The 20,415-nt window shown below is 44.0% G+C and overlaps 3 protein-coding genes across 4 annotated transcripts; 1 reads left to right on the top strand and 2 right to left on the bottom strand.

Moving 5' to 3' along the window:
* The first annotated feature begins 2,310 nt into the window (after positions 1 to 2,310).
* LOC118775498 (zinc finger protein 397-like) lies at positions 2,311 to 5,529 on the top strand. Of its 2 annotated transcripts, XM_036525448.1 has the most exons (4): positions 2,311 to 2,377; positions 2,943 to 2,968; positions 3,075 to 3,946; positions 4,314 to 5,529. In XM_036525448.1, the coding sequence occupies exons 3-4, from the start codon at positions 3,213 to 3,215 to the stop codon at positions 5,431 to 5,433; spliced, it is 1,854 nt and encodes a 617-aa protein (XP_036381341.1). In that variant the 5' UTR covers positions 2,311 to 2,377; positions 2,943 to 2,968; positions 3,075 to 3,212; the 3' UTR covers positions 5,434 to 5,529. The 2 variants fall into 2 exon arrangements, with proteins under 2 accessions (XP_036381341.1, XP_036381340.1); XM_036525447.1 differs by having other exon boundaries at positions 2,943 to 3,946.
* A 1,536-nt stretch (positions 5,530 to 7,065) lies between these two features.
* Positions 7,066 to 11,280, bottom strand: ftr84 (finTRIM family, member 84). Its single transcript, XM_036524553.1, has 7 exons — positions 10,664 to 11,280; positions 9,940 to 10,035; positions 9,468 to 9,701; positions 9,141 to 9,297; positions 8,871 to 8,927; positions 8,684 to 8,737; positions 7,066 to 8,236 (listed from the first exon to the last, which is right to left on the bottom strand). Exons 1-7 carry the CDS (start codon positions 11,234 to 11,236, stop codon positions 7,692 to 7,694), a joined length of 1,716 nt encoding a protein of 571 aa, XP_036380446.1. The 5' UTR covers positions 11,237 to 11,280; the 3' UTR covers positions 7,066 to 7,691.
* Positions 11,281 to 13,885: 2,605 nt separating this feature from the next.
* On the bottom strand, positions 13,886 to 17,277 carry LOC118774806 (green-sensitive opsin-2). The gene is made up of 6 exons (XM_036524325.1): positions 17,172 to 17,277; positions 15,955 to 16,251; positions 15,565 to 15,733; positions 15,157 to 15,322; positions 14,485 to 14,724; positions 13,886 to 13,981 (listed from the first exon to the last, which is right to left on the bottom strand). Exons 1-6 carry the CDS (start codon positions 17,275 to 17,277, stop codon positions 13,886 to 13,888), a joined length of 1,074 nt encoding a protein of 357 aa, XP_036380218.1.
* Positions 17,278 to 20,415: the final 3,138 nt, after the last annotated feature.

Genomic DNA, 20,415 nt, shown 5'->3' with positions numbered 1-20,415 from the left:
GGACAACCATCTCAACACGAAGAACAAGACTGTCTACAATGCGGCCATCGGCACAGTCAACTCCTTCATCCGCAACATAGGTGAAGTTTACTACATTCCCAAATTTTAATCAGGTGTCCGTTGGAGCCCTGGGGAGCCTTCCAAAACTATGATGACTGTTAACAGTCTGTGACGTGAACCGTTTGTTTTCTCTGCTTTTGCAGACAATACCTTGCTTTTGGATGTCCTTTGCAACAGGGCCCAACACCTGGCTGGACGGGCCAAGGCAGTCATCATTGAGAAGCTGGCAGGTATGCCCCTCACAGCTCATACGCGTGCAAACACACACTTTTTTTGTCCTACATTATGTGAAATGTATTTTGAGTTATACATTTGACTGAAAGCTGGTCCTGTGTCTGGTGTGTCATTTAAGCAATGGTTGAGGAGCTGTACCCTAGGACGCCTCAGACAGTCGAGAGAAAAATCCTGCCTCTGTTGTGGTCTCTTCTGAACTCCACCTGCCACAAAAAGGCCACTGACAACCTGTTGCGGGTGCTGCACATCCACATGGGATCCAGGCTTAGGGACTTTGCCGCCTCTCAGTCCAGCCGCATTAATAAGAGGCTGAATATGATGCTGAGGGTCTTTGCATGCCATTAAATAAAAGGCAGAAAGATTCAAAGTGGTAAATCTAATTTTTTTGGAACTTCAATTTAGTGGATATCAATGTCCATATGATCAATACGTGCAGGTTGCATTCATGCTTATAGCAGTACCAAATTTAACGTCAATGATTTTTTTTTTTTTTTTTTACAAAATTCTGGAATATAAAGTGCTGAGTGGATTTCTACCTCCTTCATCTCTCAAAGAACAGGAGGTTTCCCTTCTTAGAGAATGGTCCAAAATCCCTCTAGGGACATTTCAACACAGCATTCCAAAAAGGAGTGAATATTTTCGGAAGGCAAGGGGTGCCCCAGCTTGTTATTAGTTAATATTTATATATCGTCTGATGTTATTTTGTCACTCCCCTGTATTTTGTATAACAGATAGTCATGATTCTGCTACCTCATGCTAACTTTGGAGAAAAGCCATCAAAGAGCTTGGTGTCACTATTGATCCTGAGCTCTCCTTTGAAACGCATATAAAAAACACTTCCAGGACTGCTTTCTTTCATTTGAGGAATATAGCCAAAATCAGGAAAATTCTGTCAGTACATGACACTGAAAAGTTACTCCACGTTTTTGTTACATCCAGACTGGACTACTGTAATGCCCTCTTGTCAGGATGTGCAAATACTTTTCTGGATATAGTTTTATGTTTGCAAGTTTATTCGAACATTTGTATGAACATCTGCGTCTAACTGTGCCAGCTAGCTAGCTAAGTGACTAGCTAGTTGCAACTATTGACCTGCTAGCTAGATAATACCGCTACCTATCTAGCTATCAGTAGCTAACATAAAGAACTAGCACCCAGCTTCAATTGTTCAAATTAGTTGAAACTAACATAAGATAGATCGTTGGAAGTCCAACGATCAAGCATAAAATGTATATATATGCACTATATGAATAGGGAGCGATTTCGGACACAGCCGGAGAACAGAAGAACAAGCGCTCAACAATTAAGTATTGAATATTTTATTTTAACATTTTATTGGACATCTTGAATGTTGTATTCATTTAAGGCCATGGGTAAAAGTTCCTTGCTTTAAGTGTTCTTTAAGTAATAAATGGAAAGCAAAGTTATATTTGTCTCCTTTTTTTCGCTGATCCGAAAAATGATCCGATCTGTGACCCAGAAACCATGATACGATCCGAACCGTGAGTTTTGTGATCCGCTGCATCCCAAATAATTAATAATAAATTATGTCTACCGGTAGCACCATTTGGATGGATATTTGATATTTTTTTATAGACTACCCAAAAGTACAATAGCTGTGTTCGCCTTCTCCTCCTCTGTGCCACATCATGTGCCCGTGCCACCGAAAGGTAAGACACTGAAAAGAAAAAACCTGAAAATATTTCAACTCTAGAATACTTTTCGTGAACTCGTCAATACTTTTCACTCGCGAGAATGCAAGTGGCGTCTAACTGGAAATTACCACGAGGAAATCTAAATCTGGATGTTTCTACACTCACAATGATTTCACGTGACAGTGTAACATACTACAAAAACGTAATCATTCATGGTTGCATACTGGGTACTACACTGAAAAATAGCATGTAGTATACACTTGTGTAGTACGCAGTACACAGTATGCAGTAGGCGGTTTCGAATACAGCCGTAGTGTCCGGCTTCCGGTAGTGTTGTGTGTAACAATCAAAACATTCCCCATGCGACCCAAACCTCCGTCTGTGAAGTAGTAGATAGGTAGGAGGACGTCTTTGGTGTACAACTCCAGGTAAGAAATATACATCTTTATATAGCTAGTGTAACGCGTTACTGGATTCTACTATAATGTTATTTGACATTTTGGCGTTAATAATGATGACGTGTCATTTGCCTAGTACCAAGACAATCATAAACAGACTACTGCTTGCGTGCTATCTGAGTAAATTACAGAGAAGGCGACATTCCACTTTGGCTTGCTATCTAGTATGCTGTCTGGCTACGCCAAAAATGTCTCTTTATTTGCTAGCTATATTAATATTTTCATATACTATGTGGTGAGATTGCATCATTTGCAGGATTTAAAACGTTGAGATAGGCAGGCGAACTTGCCAGCTGAGCTATAGCTAGCTACAACTCAAACGTAACCCTGTCACGTAGTAAATTAGCTATCGTTAGCTGCGTGCGTTTTGTCAGCAGTTGTTTTAAGAGTTTATGAAGCATTAATTTTTGCTAGTTATATTTATCTTAGGCAGTCTGATTAAAGCATATCAAGTGAATCCTGAGACGCGAATGGCATTGTTGACATAGGCTAGATTGCCCAGGAACAAACTAATTTTTCGTTTCCCCTTTCCCAGAAAAAAGAACAAAATGAGATGCACGGGTGAGTTGCCAGAGAAAATTCAGATGAACAGAATGAGCACCGTGTGTTATTGTTAGCTCAGTTGCAGTTAGGACGTACTGCTCACAGTTGTATTGCTTCGATTTAGAGCACGGATACATTAAAAACGCCCGCAGTAATTCCCGCATACATTGGAAGGGAAATTATGCGTCGTTCCATTTGTGATTGTTGACTGCTGAGTACGCCTCTCCAGTGAAGCATCTCCCGCTACCGGGGCAGAGTGGCCATGGATGTCATCCGGTTTCTGGCGTCCCTGCTAGACTTGCACAGGCAGCAGTTGCAGGCCCTGACACGGCAGGGGGAGATCCAGGCAGAGGTCCTGGCCAAGCTGCTGGAGGCTGAGGGGTGTGGGAAGCTCCACCTGTGCCGCTCCACGGAGAAGGAGCTGCGGATGCCCAGGATGAAGCTGGAGGAGGAGGACCCCGAGGCCTACCTCTCAGTGTTCGAGCAGGCAGCAGCCAGCTGTAGGCTACCCAGGGCAGAGTGGGGGGCCAGGCTGGTGGGGCTGCTGAGTGAGGAGATGCGGACAGAGACCTGCTCCATGTCAAAGTCACCCACCTCACCCGACTATGACGCCCTGAAATCAAGGATACTGGACCAGGCTTGGGCTGTGGAGGATCAAAGTAGACTGGACTTCCTCTCCGTGAGGTACGACCCGCGAAAGGGGGCGCGGGATCTTGGCCTGAGACTGGATTTGGCCGCCAAGCGCTGGTTGAAGCCAGAGCGGAGGACATCGGCCCAGGTGGAGCAGCAGGTGGCCATTGAGCAGTTTGTCTCCCTCCTCCCGAAGGGGGCTGGGGCCTGGGTGCACAGGCAGCACCCAAAGGACATGGAGGAGGCCATCTGCATGGCTGAGCAGCGTCTGAGCCAGTCTGCTGAAGAGGACTGCTCTCCTGCGGGAGCTCCAAGCACTGGACAGTCAGACACATCAGACACACAGACTGAGCCAGGGGGCACCGGGTAGGTCTGCTTGTGTTTTACATTACCTGCATTCTCTAGCAGTGTAGTACGATGGTAGGGAGCAGGGCTTGTAACCTAAAGGTTGCCGATTTAGTTCCCTGCTCAGTACAATGCTTATGGGAATAAATTTACCTGATGTAAGTCGCTCACCATGGTATAGGCCTATCAACCAATGCAAGTGCCAGCTGGCTATGTGAAAAAAGGGAATGTTTAACCATCTTAATCAAATTAGTGGTTACTCAAAGAACATGTGTCTTATAGGGAGTCATTTGGATGAGCTGAATAAGATGTACTGTATTAGTGTTTTGTTTTAGTATTACCACAAATGTTATTTTTACTGGTCTGTACACATTTGCTTTATTTTCAGGAAAGCTACACCCCAAAAGAACTGTGAAACACCAGCCTTGAAGGAAAATATAACTGAGTCGTTTCTCAGCAAGCTGGACACAGTGAAGCTGGAATCTGTACACTTCAGCGTGGACATCCCTGAGCTGGAGGTGATCTACTTAGAGGAAGAGGGTTCACGGGAAGAGCCCTCAGTCACGCTCAAACAGGAAGTGGGTGAACCAGCCTTCTCACAGCCAATGGAAGTGTCCCAAACTCTCCCTGACAGAGAGCGTCCCTCACACAGGGCTCCTCACTTTATAGAGGAGCCGCTCAAGGAGGAGTGTGCGGACAGGAAGTGGAGGGTGAAGACGGCCAGCCGATCAATGCTGGCCGGGACTCCTGAGAAAAGTGCATTTGACAATGCAGCGAGAGAGGGGGCTGTTGACATGCCGCCGCACCAGCCTCGGAAATATAGCGCTGTCATTGCGGAGCCTCTTGCCCCACCTCCCGCCGCCGTGTTTGGTCCAAACCCTTCCGAGGGGCCGTCGGCCGCTCCTCTGTCACCCCCATCCCTGTCCCTACCGTCCGAGCTGGCTCTTCCACGTTACCAGGACGCCAGGACACGCCTGAAGGAGAGGGACGACCTGAGGTGGGGCGAGAAATGGCGCCCGTTCCTCTCCAAGCTGGCGGTGAAGAGGGGCCCCGGGGTGCGGAGGAACCCCCTGAGTACACCGGAAAGCGGGCCTGCCCTCTGGGACCAAGACCGGCTGAGGCGCCTTCAGAGGGCCCCCGCGGGCGAGCGCGCCCATCACTGCCCCGACTGCGGGCGCACCTTCACCCAGGTGAGCAGCCTGCAGGAGCACCGCAATATCCACACGGGGGAGAAGCCGTTCCGCTGCGAAGAGTGCGGGAAGGCCTTCCACCACCGGCGCACCCTCAACAAGCACAGCCGCGTGCACTCTGGAGAGAGGCCCTTCCACTGTGCCCAGTGTGGCTGGACCTTCAAGCTTAAGGACGCCCTGAAGAGGCACCAGCTCACCCACAGCAGGGAGAGGGGCAGCCACGGCTGCGTGGCCAACGGCGACATCGTGGCCAGCATGACTGACCTGGCGGACAAGGTGTTCTCCTGCATGAAGGATGCTGGGGTGGGCTTCCTGTGAAGAGGTAGAATCCACCAGCTGATGAGCAAGCGGCTCTTTGCTCTGGTGCATTCTCCCCTGGAAGCAGGCCTGTTACCTCCTCACTTTAGACCCTCTTTACCCTCATCCTCATCTTTGTGGGGCTGCTCCCTGCATTAAAGTTCTTATTTCATGTTGCTTTGTGCACTCAGCGTCAGTTTTCTTTCCCTCAGTGGTAAGTTCACAGTTTAGGGAAGGAACTGGGTTCAGGTAAAACCATAACCTGAGTTTTACCCTGAGTCTTTTATGCCAGACATCTGTTGTAGTTGACTGTCTGTATGGCATGTTTTTTGAATGATGATTCAGGAACACTTTCATTATTCAGATGTTGTTTTTCTGACATCTCATAAAACAAGAGGATGGGACTTAGACAGTATATGCCTAATTACCATCAGACCAATATGAGTAAATATTCTTTATCATGTTTGATGTTTCTGCACGATTTATTGTGTCATTATTTTATATATAATATTTGTTTTGATGTCTGTAAAAAGCACACATTTGGTTAACCTAAGAAACCTTTAAAGGGTTGATAAAGAAATTAATAAATGTAATCCTTGATATATTAATTTCCATTTTCCATTTATTTTTGTATGAACAGGAACCTGAATGAAGTACTATTGTGTATTTATTGATGTCTGAGGTTTACATTAGGTCTGATGGCCCCTGGCCAATCTGTAATGTTTGTTTCTCAGTAATGACTTTCTTAAATTTGTAACAGGAAGCAGCATTCCCTGCTGTGCTGCATGGGAAGTATAGTTATTTTTGTTTGCTTGAATCGTGGCAAAGCGTTCAGGTCATCTTCAGTTTTTGTGTAAGGCTTGTCTTTCTAGCATGCTTAATGCAACTCTCCAGCTCATCAACATAACTATGATTTTGCCTCTGTAAAGGTCAAATGATTGTGTCCTTTTAACTGTTTCAGGAAGGAGCACTGTAATATTGTCAAGGGCTGTCTTACTATGGATAGCCTCTGATGACATCCTGTAGTTCTTCTTATTTTTCTTGTAAAACATCATTCTTTATAATAGCTGGTTGCAGGAGGTAACCACAACGGCAGGTTATGAAAACAGAAATCTACAGCAGTAGGACACAATTAATATTATCAGTAATTGGACTAGAGGGAAGATATATGCTTTTAATGCTACGTTTATACTTCCTTCCTCTGAGGTGCCACTAGAGGTGGATTTCAAAAAATGGCTTCCTCCTTCCACCTTTTATTTACCTACAAGAGGGAGGATGGAAAGAGTGCTGATGGTTTACCTTAAGTGCAGCACTGATGTTGACATGAACACAAGCAGTGCTGTGTGGTGGATCTGAGCTGGCACAAGGGTAGACGTCATGACATCGTGTGGAACCAAGCAGGTCTTTCCTGTAATCTTAAAAGAGGAACATACCTCTGTCTCTAGTGGCAGTGCGTTTTCTGTGTGTACAAAACACTATGGACATGCCACAAGGGCAGAATTTTTGACGAAGCAATCTCACGCATGGAGTCTCGAAGCTCCAGGGCTCAGCTACATTTCCCCAGTTAGAAGCCGGCTTGTACACCTGCTGGTAGCCATCCAGGCATAACTTATTTTATCTGAAGTCCTTATTTTGTTAGCTTAGTGTCCAAAGTTACCAAAATGTACTTAGTTTATTTGGCTGACATGCATGCAATGGCAAGTAAGAAGTGCAGCTGTTCTCACACTTGTGGGATTTCTTACAAAGACAGTGACTAAACGTCTATAAACATAGCTGTGTAACAGGTTGTACAAATTAAATTAAAGTCTGACAGTTTACAGGCTATAGAAAAATCTTCCTCTTTTGGGAAGCTTACCGTGTAGATCGTATCAAACAAATGAACTTCCTTATTTACATGACATATTTACATTTTTTCAGGTTTATACTTTAGATTTAAAGCTCAGATTTACACTTTAGAATTAAGGCTCAGGTTTATGCTTCAACATTAACGAGATGAGACAGATGGTCAGGCAGCAAGAGCTATTTACAAGTTTACTTGCAGAGTATTCACAATAGGACTGTGCAGAATTAACATTATCTGCTTCATGAACGCGTTTACAGCTAACACCAATAACATGAAAAAAAGAAGTCAAAGGCATTAGATGCTGTCCTGTGTGATGAAGGCATTAACATGGGGATTTTACCCAGGGCTTGACCTGTTTAACAACAGGCTTCATGGTACCAGAGTAATGGTGAAGGAAAGAGTGTGTAAGTGTTGTTCTGGAGTGATGGTGATCCTGTTAGTAGTATGGGACAGAGCTCTCCTTCAGAGGACAGATGGACACAGAGGAGCCCACGCCGAAACCAGCATACAGCGGCTCAGAGAACCGTGCCTGGAACCTGTGGATGAGTTCCATGGAGTCTGAGACGGCGTAGAAGGCCACGGAGCCGCCAGCATAGTCCAGATAGACGCCAATCCTGGAGGCATGGGAAGAGGAAGGGACGTCTTTGTCCATCTTGTTGTGCCATGCCGAGTAGCCGGTGTCGGAGCAGAGGAGGCTCCAGGACTTGTCGTTATAGCCCAGGAGGCTGTTGGAGTTCTTCCCCTTGCGGCTGATACTCCTGTACGCCACACCGATGGAGAACTCCCCGCTCCACTGCGCCTCCCAGTAGTGGCGGAAACCGCTCAGAGCCTCCTTACACAGCACCTGGGAGTAGCCGTCGAACCGGTCCGGGTGGTCGGGGTAAAACTGGACTGTCTTCTTCCTGGACACTTTGCGGTTGCTGTCAGATATGACGAGCTCTCTGTAGGCTGTGTTTGGGTCAAGGGTGAGCTGACATGCATCTGAATCAAAAATTATATATACGGTTAGGACAAGTCACACTAATTCTAATAAAATTATTACAAATAACAGGCAGTACCTATTTGATCATATTAAAAGGGACTCGCCACAATTGATAAAATTGTTTTTTATTAACTTGGCTAATTGGCTATTTATTGGCTATTTTATAACTTGGCTATTAACTATTGATCAATCAAAAACTTGTAATGGGCCCCTTCCAATGTCTGGACTGACATTTCATTTTGTGTTTTCCATGTAGTAATAGATAGTGACAGTGATTAGTTTAAGGTGACAGGAACAATCTGTTCCAAAAGAGTTTGCATTAACTGCTATTACCATGGGTTAGTGCAGGGGCTCAACTAGCTTCACCTGTTCCACAGAGATCTGCTGTTTTAGCTGACATTCATGCACACTCATTCACACTTTCAGTTATAGATTGATGAACTCACATCTTAGGAAGTCAGTTCTGGTTTTAGGCTCTTGCAGCTCCACCCGAGAGGGAACTGTGGAGAGATGAGCAAGAAAAATGGCAAATTCAAAGCATCTCCATACCTCTCACACAAACCACCAACAATATGGGCATTTTTTGCCATTTAATTTTCCCTGTTGCCTCTGAAAATGGGGAACAACCTTTACCTTTCAAACGCCTTTCTCCATTCCTTGGTAGCAGTATATAGACTGGAGTTTCACTGACTGCAAATAAGAACAGGTCAGGCATGGTCATTAGTATAGTAAGCCAGTATTCTACTGGATCAGCAGTAGCTGAGTGGTCTGGAGACAACTACATTGGAGTGATATGAGAATTTTGGTGTTGCCTGGGTAGATACTGTAGTTCTCAGACACTGTGGCCTCAATGACGATGTGACGGGTTGGAGAAACGCCACCCAATGTGCTATTTGCTCCCACCTGTTTTGGAGATTTTGCTTAGCTCCTTCTTGCAGATATCCTCCAGCTGCTCCTTCATGTCCGTGACGACTTTGGTCACCTCCCCGAAGGAGAACTCAGGGTTTATGAGCACCTTGGGCACCATGGGCTCTGGAGGAACGCACAGTGTGGGGAAATTCTTCACCAGGCAAACGATGGAGCAAAAAAAAAGTAAATACAATATTAACAGTAAATAAATACATAGGGTATTAATAAATTCTAAATAAATACATAGAGTATTAATAACAGCGGTAAATTGTGTTGTTTTGGGGCGTTTGTGATGGACTTTTTAACGTCCATTTCCTGTACCTGCAGGAAGTGGATGTTGTCCTCTGTTTCCAGGATGTGCCTGAGCTCCATGTCGCGTCGTTGCAGCTCCATAATCTCCTGCTCCAGCCGCTCCACGTAGCCCTCCGCCTGCGTCATGGCGGCCCGCTCGTTGGCCTCGATCAGGCTGACAGTCTCCGAGCGCCAGCGCTCCACTGCCCGCGCCATCTCTGTGAAGATCTTGTCGCTGTCGGCCAGGGCCCTCTGAGAGCAGCTCTGTTACAAAAGGGGAGGCACAGAGGGGTGTGACCAAAGATAATGATGATGAGGAGGGATAGATGGAGGAGCATAGAGAATGTGACCAATAAGGAAGGTTATGAGGAGCTTAATGGGGGTGTGTCCAGTAACAATGGTGATATTGAGGAAGAGGATGAGGAGAGTGGCTAACACTAGTAAAAAGCACCAGTTTGAAGTAACCGTTCAATTAAAGAGCCGTGTTAGAGAGGGAATCTACCTTAAGAGTGTCCACATTGTGCCGGAGTTCCTGCAGCTCTTTCATGCGCTCTTGAATGATGTGCTGGACCTCTGCCTGAGTCACCACCAGCACTTTCTGTTGGGAGACGGAGAGAGGAATGGAACACCAAAAAATCATCATCACTCCCTCTGCTGCTTTGGAACACTTTTGGCTTTTGAAGGTGTAAGCCATTTGTGAAAGTGTATGCTCTTTGTGAAGATTCAAGCCATTTTGAAGTGTGATGCTTAGGCCACTTAGTCCAAACAGTTTTATTGTTCTGCCTATTTATGCTTATAGTGTGTTGTGTGTATGTGACATCCTGTCAAACCTGGTCTTGAACAATCCAATCCATAGTGCTTCCACTATGGATTCTTTTCAGCTATTCCATAAATTTAAAACTGTCGGAGTAAGAAAATACTTCCTAGTGTCAGTGCCAAATTTACCTTTAATTAATTCCCACCTGTATCCTTTTGTTCTCTTCTACCTCAGTAAAATCCCACACCCATGCCCAAGCCTGGTTTGTGGAGACCAGAGAGATTAAGATTAGTTAGGTTTCCCTTTATAGCATGCATGTTTGAAATCTTGAACTAGTCTTGTTGCCCCTCTCTGTAGTGTATCAGTCAGACAGAGAAGATGTATTGCACAGACACAGATGGGCGGGGGTGGTATGCAGTGTCTTGTGTTCCTGGACATTAACCTAAGAGAGCAAGTGGGAGGCCCTTGCCTGCTTCTCGGTGCGCTCCTCCTCGGCAGAGACGATGTTGTGGCTGCGGTGCTCCCGCACGGTGCAGAGGACGCAGATGCACATCTGGTCGGAGCGGCAGAAGAGCTCCAGCCCTTTCTCGTGCTGCGGGCAGATTTTGCGGTCCAGGTGGCCGGTCTCGTCCACCAGCTTGTGCTTCTTGAAGGTGGGCGACTCATAGTGGGGCTTGACGTGCGTCTCGCAGTAGTAGGCCAGGCACATGAGGCAGGACTTGATGGCCTTGCTCTTGCGGCCGATGCAGAAGTCGCAGAGGGAGTCCCGCTGGAGGAAGGGGAAGGGCGTGAGCTCGGGCAGCTGCCTGCGATCCTGCGCCACGTTGGGGATGTTCCGGCGCAGCACTGGACGTGGGGTGAACGTGGCCCTGCACTGGGGGCAGCTGTACACGCCCAGGTGATCCGACTGGTCCCAGTAGATCTTGATACACTCCAGGCAGTAGGTGTCCCCACAAGGGATGGTGACGGGGTCCCGGAGGATGTCCACACAGAGGGGACATGTGTAGGTCTCAGGAGGGATGGAGTAGCTTGAGTCTGCCATGAGACTGCAGGGGAGGGGAGGATACAGCCGGAGACTGAGGTGAGACGGTCTGCGGAGTGCTAAAAGCAGAGTGGCGCTTGTATTTAAGAGCTCTCCACTGCTGTTGTGTAAACAGACTGAGGGTGAGAGTACAGGTACAGATGGACCTAGTCAGCAGAACAAGCATCCTTTCCATAAACAGAGACATTCCTCAGCCTGCATGAAACTTGGCAGTGTTTGTGGCTTGTGTCCTGCAATAGGGGTGTGAGAGCCACAACAGAAAGGGTTTCTGCGGGAACATGGAAACATCATGGGCAAAAGGACAAAAACGCAACTTTTCCCTTGTGAAAGCTGTAAAACCTGCTTGAAAGCTAGATATTTCAAAACTTAAATAGAACCATGAAGCACCCACAGCATTACACAGTACATGAATATATTATTATGAAATTAGACAGTTAAAAATTATGAGGGTAGGATGGTATAGGCTAATAAATTTATTGTCATAGTTTTGTAATAATGAATAATTAAATCATTATCATTCTGCAGTGCTTCCTTGAGGGAATGCACTGTAGTTGAATGATGTGGTGGGGGCATGTCAAGAACAAGAAAGCATGGTGAAGGAGGTTCTTTTTACACCCAACTTAAAAACAGTGTATCATGATGGTGGTTGCTGACAGAAAGCAAAAACATTGATATAAAAACATATGTACACATTCACAACAGAAAGATGCGGGTGAAAGGAAAAAACTGATTACCCTTCAGGTCCATGACACCTGTCCAGATTAGGCAGAGAGGAGCTCTGGGTTGCAAAAGTTATGGAGGAGGTAACAGGAGTGCAAATCATCTGATCCCTGGGCTCATGCTTGAGATTCCATCCAGTATTTCTTGACTTTGATCCTTTGCACCATAGTTTAATATGTACAACTTTTCACATGTCATCTCTCCTTTACCAGTTTGTTTTAAAATTGTCCCCTAAATTTCAACACTTTGTGAAAGTAATCCCCTGATGTGCTAAATTAAGTGACAAAATGGTGTTTGAGGTGAAAAAAGAAATATTGCATGTACTTACATATATTTAAAATCTTGCTTTTGAAATTTGAAATATTGGGTTATAGTAATATTGATTCCGAAAATAAAGAATCATGTAGGGCACTCTATTCGCACCAGTTTCTCAATAACACCAGTTATTCGTGTGAAAATGATGTTCCATCTGAAATTGGGATCAGGCTGGCATGATTGCAGAGCTGTTACAGTGAAGTGTGGTATTAAGTCTTTCTACTTTGTCTCCCTTAAAGATGGGATTTTGTCAAAGATGAGTATCATTTCCTCTCCAGTCATTATGGGGTTTTTATATTATCTCACTTTGTAATAGCTGAAGGCAGCTAATGGGGAAAGTTATTCAGTGTTTGTTCATGCCAGGTGGAGAAATCCCTTAAACAGCAATTAAATTTCACTAACACAGGTATGTGTATGTATTTATATGTACTGTATGTATATATCATTAACAAACCTTTTTGTGAAAATACATTAATAACAACTATTTAAATTGTTATATTGCACAGTTATTGTAAACAAAAATTGCACAGACAATGATTTGGTTTCCAGTTTTTGCACATTTTATTTTGCTAGGAAAAAAATATATATTTGTAACATTATAAATTGTCACCTACAAAATCCTTTTTTTTTTTTTTTTTTTTCAAATGCATGTCTACCAGAATGATATTGACATTCTGACAATAAACAGTAACTCATCCGGTCATAGGTGCTTAGTGGGAGAAGCCAACTGGTCATTATCAATGAAGGCTGCAGTAGTTGACATTTCTTCTTTTTTTTTCTTAACAGTGTTGGATAAAAGCAAAGCTTTTCAAAAACAGCAACATATTCCTGAGTTTGCTGTTTCATTTCAGGCTGCAAAGCTTTAAACTTCCAAAAGCTGTGTGTGCCATATACGACTGTGCAAAACATGAGCCAGAGCGTAATAACATAGCTTGTGTGTGTACAGCTATGTGTATAAGGATCTACGTTTTGGCACTTGCACAAAAAACACACAATAAGATTCAGCCAGAAATTACAGCATTGCTTTTATGCATCAACACTGTAGGTATGTGAAGAACTCTCCAGTAATATGAGGGGCCCAAAACTCACTGTATCCTGATATTTGCTCCAGTGAGCATTTATTTCTGGTTGCTTGTTATCAGCTTTACCCTTAACTAGATGTTTGCCCTTTCAAGAGTACCATTAAATATACCTTAAATTATCTATGTGCCGTCCTTATACAATTTGAAGTGGCAGATTTATTATCTAAATTTATGCACATCTTGAGGTAAATGTTTTTCAACAATGGCGAACGCCATTTGGTGCTTGAATTACAACCATCTCGGCAGTGAGTGATGTGAAGTCCCCTCGTCCTTTCATGTTCAAAAAAAAAAAAAAAAAAAAACAACACCTAGGTTAGTTTGATTTTGCAACCATGCAAGTAAATATAGCTTGCTCTCTGCTGACCGGAATTCGATTATAACCACGGACTCTCGGTATTAAAAGACAGCATGCATAAAGTCTCCTACGAGCAGCGCTCAGAAAACTTTGATTCTCTTTTTGTTAGCGACGTCATCGTTATCCAGGCCGGAGTCCAAGCTGAGTGACGCTTCAGAGGGTAACAAAGACGAGAGACTACGAGGCGGTCGAGACTTCTGTCGTGGATCCTGAAGACACCTCTGAGCCGTCTTCCACTTTCTTTCCGAACAGCTGGTAGATGCAGGTACGGAACTGGACGGTAGGGGGAGGAAGAGGTTTGTTAAGCTTGTTAAGAAGTTTGCTCGGCTGCTTTCTGATTAGGGAAAGCGTTTCTCTGAGATGGAAGTGTGTTTATGACTGTCAGCTTGCTGCTAGAACTGCCCAGTTATGATGCGTTGTCTGTTTCCATTAACGTGCGGGTACAGTTACGGTGAAAAAGTGACCAGATATGTGTGATATTGTTTTAGGTCGTAAAAGTTCTGACAATAAGTAAGGGGTTCTCTCATGTCAAATCCCCTCTCATAAAAATTTTCAATTTTCATTTTCATTAGACAGGAGGAATTTAGCCTGACTTGGCATTAAATTTATGTCTGTTTCCAGAAATTAGATTTTTACCTTTTCAATAGGTTTACTTTGGTATATTGGCTTATTTAGAGGTGTAGCCTACCGCTGAGAATTCTAACCCAACAGTCAATCACTCTATGTGTTAAATGTAGTGCAGCAATCTGCTAAATGTGCATCGGACGGTTACTCACTTGTCGGTTCATGAAGACGTATATGATAGGGTTGTAGATAGTGGCGCTTTTAGCGAAGTAGGCGGGTATAGCTGCGGCCAGCGGGTGCCACGCGTAGCCCGGGTTGAGCGCGGAGAACGTGGCGAAAGAGGCGTAGGGGCCCCAGCACAGCACAAAAGCGATGACCATGACGACGACCATCCTGGACACCTCTTTCTCAGCCTTTTGCGTGGATTCGGAGTCCTTCTGCTGCTGTGCGACCTGTGGGATGGGGAGGGGAAGGAGGATCTCAGTTCTGGAAGGAGCAAATTACTTCAAGTGGTGTGAAGCCAAACGAATGAAAATGGAATTCACAGCCTTGTATTGCTTTGTGCCTCTGACTGGTTTGTCCAACAGTGAGTGCAACAAATGGCCTTGGCTGAGTATTTTTTATCACAGCTAATTCTGTTTTTTATTTATTTATTGAAAATATTGAATTTCAGTGACATAAGCAAAGCCATCTACAAACACCTACAGGTAAAGAATGTGCACTCTGGGGCTTTGAATCTTAATTTTGTTTCTGACGAAAACTTGCGTAGTTATACCTTTCATTCAATTCATCGTTAAACCAACTTATCATGTAAATAAACAGCTTTATACTTCAAGCCCAGCCTTTGCGGCAGGAGAGATAACTGAAAGGGGCGGGACATGTACTTTGTGGATGGCGTTCCACACGAAGATGTAGCAGATAATAATGACGGACAGGGGCAGGATGCAGCACGTCATGAGCAGCGTGACCATGTAGGATTTGACTCCTGGGTCCTCGCTGCCACTGAACACATCAGGACCGCAGGAGGTCTTCAGACCATGTGGCCAGTATCTAAGGAAGGACAAACAACGGGAGCACCGTGATGAGTAACGCTTAGGAAATATCCAGTCGGGTCTGACTGTTTGCACTAATTAATCTGCTACTTAATCTACCTATTATATCATATTATACTTTAACTTATTATTCGTTAAATACATTGTGTTCCAGTTTGTCCCAAAAGTGTTCCAATTTGTCCCAAAATTACAATAAATATGATCGTGTGTCTAGGCAAGCTGTGTTGGAGAGGGGTCTACCTGCTCCAGCCGAAGATGGGAGGAGCACACCAGCCAATAGCCCAAACCCAGGAGAACACGATGCCGGCTGTGGCCCACTTGCCATCGAACTTGACGTTTCCAAAAGGCTTGCACACCACCACCCATCTCTCCCAGGAGATGACTGTCAGGGACCACAGAGCTGCGATTCCTGTGGAAGGGGGTCCCACCATGTCATTTTCACATGTGTACACTGAATGTGCATTTACTGGAAATTGCCGTCAAGTTAAAATTTTGTTGTATAAGCATAATTACATAATGAGTATAATTACAGATGATGTCATGCTAGCACTGTGTTAGATGGCAAAGAAAAATAAGAGGTACACAAGGTGATCCATTTGCTCCTCTTCAAATAACCACAGAGCTACTTACCACAGACAGAGACAGTATAACCCTCAAAAATGCACATGGGGTGGCCCAGGATGAAGTAGCCAAAGATCTGGTTGATCACACTGATGGTGCTGGCCAAGACTGTCTCCCCCAGATCAGCGAGAGCCAGATTGACCAAAATCCAGTTGAGTGGGTGGCGGAGTTTCTTGAACTTGGCGGTGGCCACTAGCACTAGGCCGTTGGTAAAGACGGAGGCAATGACCACAAAGACCATCCACAAGGTAGAGATGTTGTACACCCATCGGGGAGCAATATGGTAGTTGGGGCCCTCAAAAGGATCTGTGAAGACGTATGTAGAATTTCAGGTCACCTTAAAGGACACTTACAGAATTCCATCGGCTCTCATAAAAATCTGTAGCTCACAATAGTCGTTTTTATACATCTAAATATGACTTATAAATACTAAATACCATAATTTTAAACACACTAAAAACAGTGTTTTAAGCGTGCACTACACAGAAAAACACTGTGTCTTTCCTCTAAGTCGAATAGTCTATGAACAGTCTCCCTATCTGACAGTGTTTTGTTGAAACACCAACTAAATGGCCTCCCCATCACCTGTCAAATAGTGGGGAAATGTCAGGTGCCATCATATCTTTCTTAAACAATTCTACTGTTCCTACTAAGAAAAGCAAAGCAAGTCAAAGAACAGCTAACATTTATGTAAAGGAAATGTCTGAAAATCATCATTTTTGCACCCCTTCCAACACTGCTCCATGTCTGGCTATGACTGTTTTAATGTGGTGCTGTGTGGGAGGCTCGTATAACTATATAAACTCATAGAGTTATCTTAATCGCAGAGCAGCTTACAAAAAGTGCGTTCAATAGGGTTAGGCATGCAGCCATGTAAGCACTGAATCATACGTGACGTATTTGTAACATAGGGTCATTGTGGCAATTGTTGCCACAATGAATGCTCACATAAGGCATACAGCCATACACTACACAGAATCTGTGCTTGTGTTTGAATGTATGTAAATTATGACCCCCTAGCCCACTACAAAACCTTTTGTTTTTGCCAGTTAAACAACATGAAGTTTTCCCTCTATTCATATAGTTCATTTCAGGTTTAAATACATTTTATAGTCACCTCTAACCTTCAGGGCAATGTACTAAGTGATGCATATCTTGTAGCCTCAAATGGTTCTACACTAGGTGCTTCTTTGATGGTCTCATCTGTGAGTGGTGAAGCTGCATACCTCTGGTGTTGTTGGCGTTGGTGTAGACGAAGACAGCCTCTCTCGTGGTGTCCTCCTGGTTGTATCGCCTGGCTGCGAATACCCCACTCATCGCTTGCTGCTCCATACTGAAGGGGTTATCGGCCCTCTCACAAGCAGAGACGAGGAATAGTCTCCTTCGGCGCTAACTATTTATCTAACACTGTTTTCTGCTAGATTCCCAAACACCTTCTGTGTTGTGCCTTCTTTACTGTTGGCGAGTTTCTGTCCCTTCGTCCTCCTCCTCACTCTCTCGTCTCTCGATCCTCGTGTCTGCCGGGCCCCTCTCTCACCCATCCCTCGCTTTTATACTCGCCCCCTCGAAACTGGGTTGGCGGAAGCAAGGCATGAACTGGCCGGGATAATTCTGTGGTGATTTGCACATAGCATAAGGCAGGATTTCCTGTGCTTTTCTCGGCTCATCCAGTTAAAAACTTAGTAAAGTCATGGTGTATACCTTGCCACCGAGGAAACAGAGGGGAAGACCATTAGCGCAAGACGCTTGGCACCAGCATTAATCCTCCTGCCACATTTGCTCCCCTGTCCAGCTTTCATGTCTACTTGGTCCCCCACAGCTAATAGGCTAAGAGAAACATTGACACAGGGTAAGCATTTGTGGAAAGGAAAAGCTATGGTCTTATCAGCCTTGCTTGGGCCATGCTGGGCATAGCATTTGAGATGGCTACAGATCTAGGCTGTACATCTGGGGAACATCTCAACTGTCAGATTCTGTCCCCTCTGATAGATAAGATATATTGTATGACATACCACCATATATAGCCATTACAGAACAAGTGGTGGATGGTCTTCTGAGTGTGAACATAATCACAGTGTGATTAACAAAAGTTGATGCCACAAGTGATTGAAAATGTATGCTTTTTGTATGTGTTCCTTCTTACCGTTTAAGCAAAAGCTGGTGCATAGCTAACTAAACAAAAAGCCAGTTAAGTTGTGCTGATGCCAGACCTTGCACAAAACAATGGATTTTAAACAATCCAAATGTCATGAGTACTTTTCCCTTTAAATTTCTTCACAACATTAATCCCAATTAAGATTAAGGGCAGAGGTCACCTGGATGCCATCTTGAATTACCCGTCAAACACTTAAATATCAACTTTTCTTGAGCTGTTTTGCTGATTTGCTGGAATTTGGTCCAGTGAATCTATGTAATGTTGTGTATGTTGTGAGTGAAAAACTGACACACATTTCATAGTAAGGCTGCCATTTGTCAAAGGCGGGAAAATTTACAGTGGTAGCCTATGACATTTTATGCTCTCTATTGGCCACCTAGTTGTCACATTGGCCAACAGCCATATCAGACTTCAAATTGCAGCTTGCAGCCTTTTGGTATGACAATTTGTTAGTGTTGCCTACATGTAGTGTGTCGTTTATGTTGTGTACAGTTCTAATATATACGTCAGCCCCAGCACGGAAATCCATAATACTTGGAAGGAGCATTTGGTAATTTAAGTGTTTTAATCAAACTGTAGTCAATTAGGTTTAAGTACTATCTGACTGCCGGTAGCAACTGCAGTGTTGTAATCCCCGAGATTTTCTCAGAACTTCTAAATCATCAATTAACCACCATATGGTCTCTCAATCTAACTGTGAATCCACTTAAGGTATCAAGGAAATGGCTGGAAACCCTGCACAATGGGGGAGTCTTTTCGTCATTCTTCTTATAATGTCACAAATATTGAAAATGTGTTTATCACAATCAAGGGATTAAATGTTGATTATATGATTAAAAACATATATACATAATAACATATGTTTATTTCTGGCAATACTGTAAGATGCATACAGATTATGTTATTAATATATATACGTATGCATGGTAAATAATACCTCTACCATACAAGGAAATATGGCCAGTTATGTATTTGAAGGCACACAGTGTATCATTATTAGTTCTGTACAGGTATCATGTTGCAGGGGGGATCTTTACCAGGAGCCTCCTGGGGTTTTGCCCCACTTTTACCCCAGATAAACATGTAATGAGGTGTGCAGACTGAGTTTATACGCCTGATCCAGGATTTGCTCGGCTTTGTTACGTCTCCTCCTATACAGATAGTTTATTTGCCCATTTTTATATGCTTGTGTGTTCTCCCTTTTTATATTATTCCTCAGGTGCATTCCAGTCCACACACACACACACACACACACACACATAACAGCTCTGGAATGTTGAGTGCTGAGTAGAATTACATGCCCTTCATCTCTCAAAGAACTGGAGGCTTTCCCTTCTTCAAGAATGGTCCAGTATCCTGCTAGAAACAGTTCAGACCTGTGTAACAGCATTCCAAGAAGGAGTGACGGCAAAGGATGGCTCATCTTCTTTTTAGTTCATTCATATGTTGTTTGATGACCACATGTGGTTGAAATGTATTGTAGCACCCTGTTAAATCAGGAAAAAGCATGTGCATGACCTACCTTACGTTTTTCCTCAAGCTACCAAACTGGTTCTTTTATATTCAGATATGTGTCATATTAGTGCACATAATGTTTCATTTCTTTTCATATTTATTCCTGAATATTGCAGTAACCTCAACCCCATACTCTCTTTCATATCCCCGAATGAACCAGTGTGCTAACTAGGCGACCTTACCTCGAGGTCACACTGTTTGGCCGTGACACCTTGCTGCTTTGCACGACCTGTGAAGAAAGTTGTCCGCCTTCTTAAGTGGATTATGGCTCCATTGGTGACAATCCCAGTTACTTAGAATTAAGGAACGTATATCGCATCTGTTGTATGTACCTCACATGACTGGACACTGACCACGTTTCCTTGCTCTTAGTGGGGAAAAAGGAGCCATTCCAAAAGAAAGAAAATCTTTTCTTCTCAGCTGTATCTAGAGAGTATAGGTTCAGCCAAGGGTGTGCATGTTAGCATATGACCAGTCACAATGAGTGCTCAACTGTCTGCCTACTCAGTGTAACCCATAAATACTAACCTATGCATGCCATTGTTAGTCAAAATCTTTCAAAATGAACAGCACATTTGAGGTTAAGTAAATGAACAGAACATTTATAGAAGTGCTTGTAAACGTAGAATGCCACTCCCATATCCCTAACCAAAACAAGCTTCTGACAAACTATTGCAGTCATGCTGCTGCAAATTTGCCACAGGCTTACATTTTCATATTATTTCTGTTTGCAAACAGTAAATGTGTGTATAAGCAATGTGTGTATGTGTGCAAACCACCCTTTTTGTAAACAGTTGTGG

The sequence above is a fragment of the Megalops cyprinoides genome, chromosome 3 (genome assembly GCF_013368585.1).
Source record: "Megalops cyprinoides isolate fMegCyp1 chromosome 3, fMegCyp1.pri, whole genome shotgun sequence".
NCBI lineage: Eukaryota > Metazoa > Chordata > Actinopteri > Elopiformes > Megalopidae > Megalops > Megalops cyprinoides.
This window is presented reverse-complemented; position numbering and strand designations above follow the sequence as displayed.

Bases quoted from the DNA above. Each gene is read 5' to 3' on its own strand.
- LOC118775498 (XM_036525448.1), top strand. From the start codon at position 3,213: ATGGATGTCATCCGGTTTCTGGCGTCCCTGCTAGACTTGCACAGGCAG. The intron at 3,947-4,313 runs GTAGGTCTGCTT...CTTTATTTTCAG, and splicing joins ACTGAGCCAGGGGGCACCGG to GAAAGCTACACCCCAAAAGA.
- ftr84 (XM_036524553.1), bottom strand. From the start codon at position 11,236: ATGGCAGACTCAAGCTACTCCATCCCTCCTGAGACCTACACATGTCCC. The intron at 10,036-10,663 runs GCAAGGGCCTCC...GTCTCCCAACAG, and splicing joins AGGAGCGCACCGAGAAGCAG to AAAGTGCTGGTGGTGACTCA. The intron at 8,928-9,140 runs GTGGGAGCAAAT...TCTTATTTGCAG, and splicing joins AAGCAAAATCTCCAAAACAG to TCAGTGAAACTCCAGTCTAT.
- LOC118774806 (XM_036524325.1), bottom strand. From the start codon at position 17,277: ATGGAGCAGCAAGCGATGAGTGGGGTATTCGCAGCCAGGCGATACAAC. The intron at 15,323-15,564 runs GTAGACCCCTCT...GTCCTTCCTTAG, and splicing joins CCCATCTTCGGCTGGAGCAG to ATACTGGCCACATGGTCTGA. The intron at 13,982-14,484 runs GTGAGTAACCGT...CCTACCGTCCAG, and splicing joins ACGTCTTCATGAACCGACAA to TTCCGTACCTGCATCTACCA.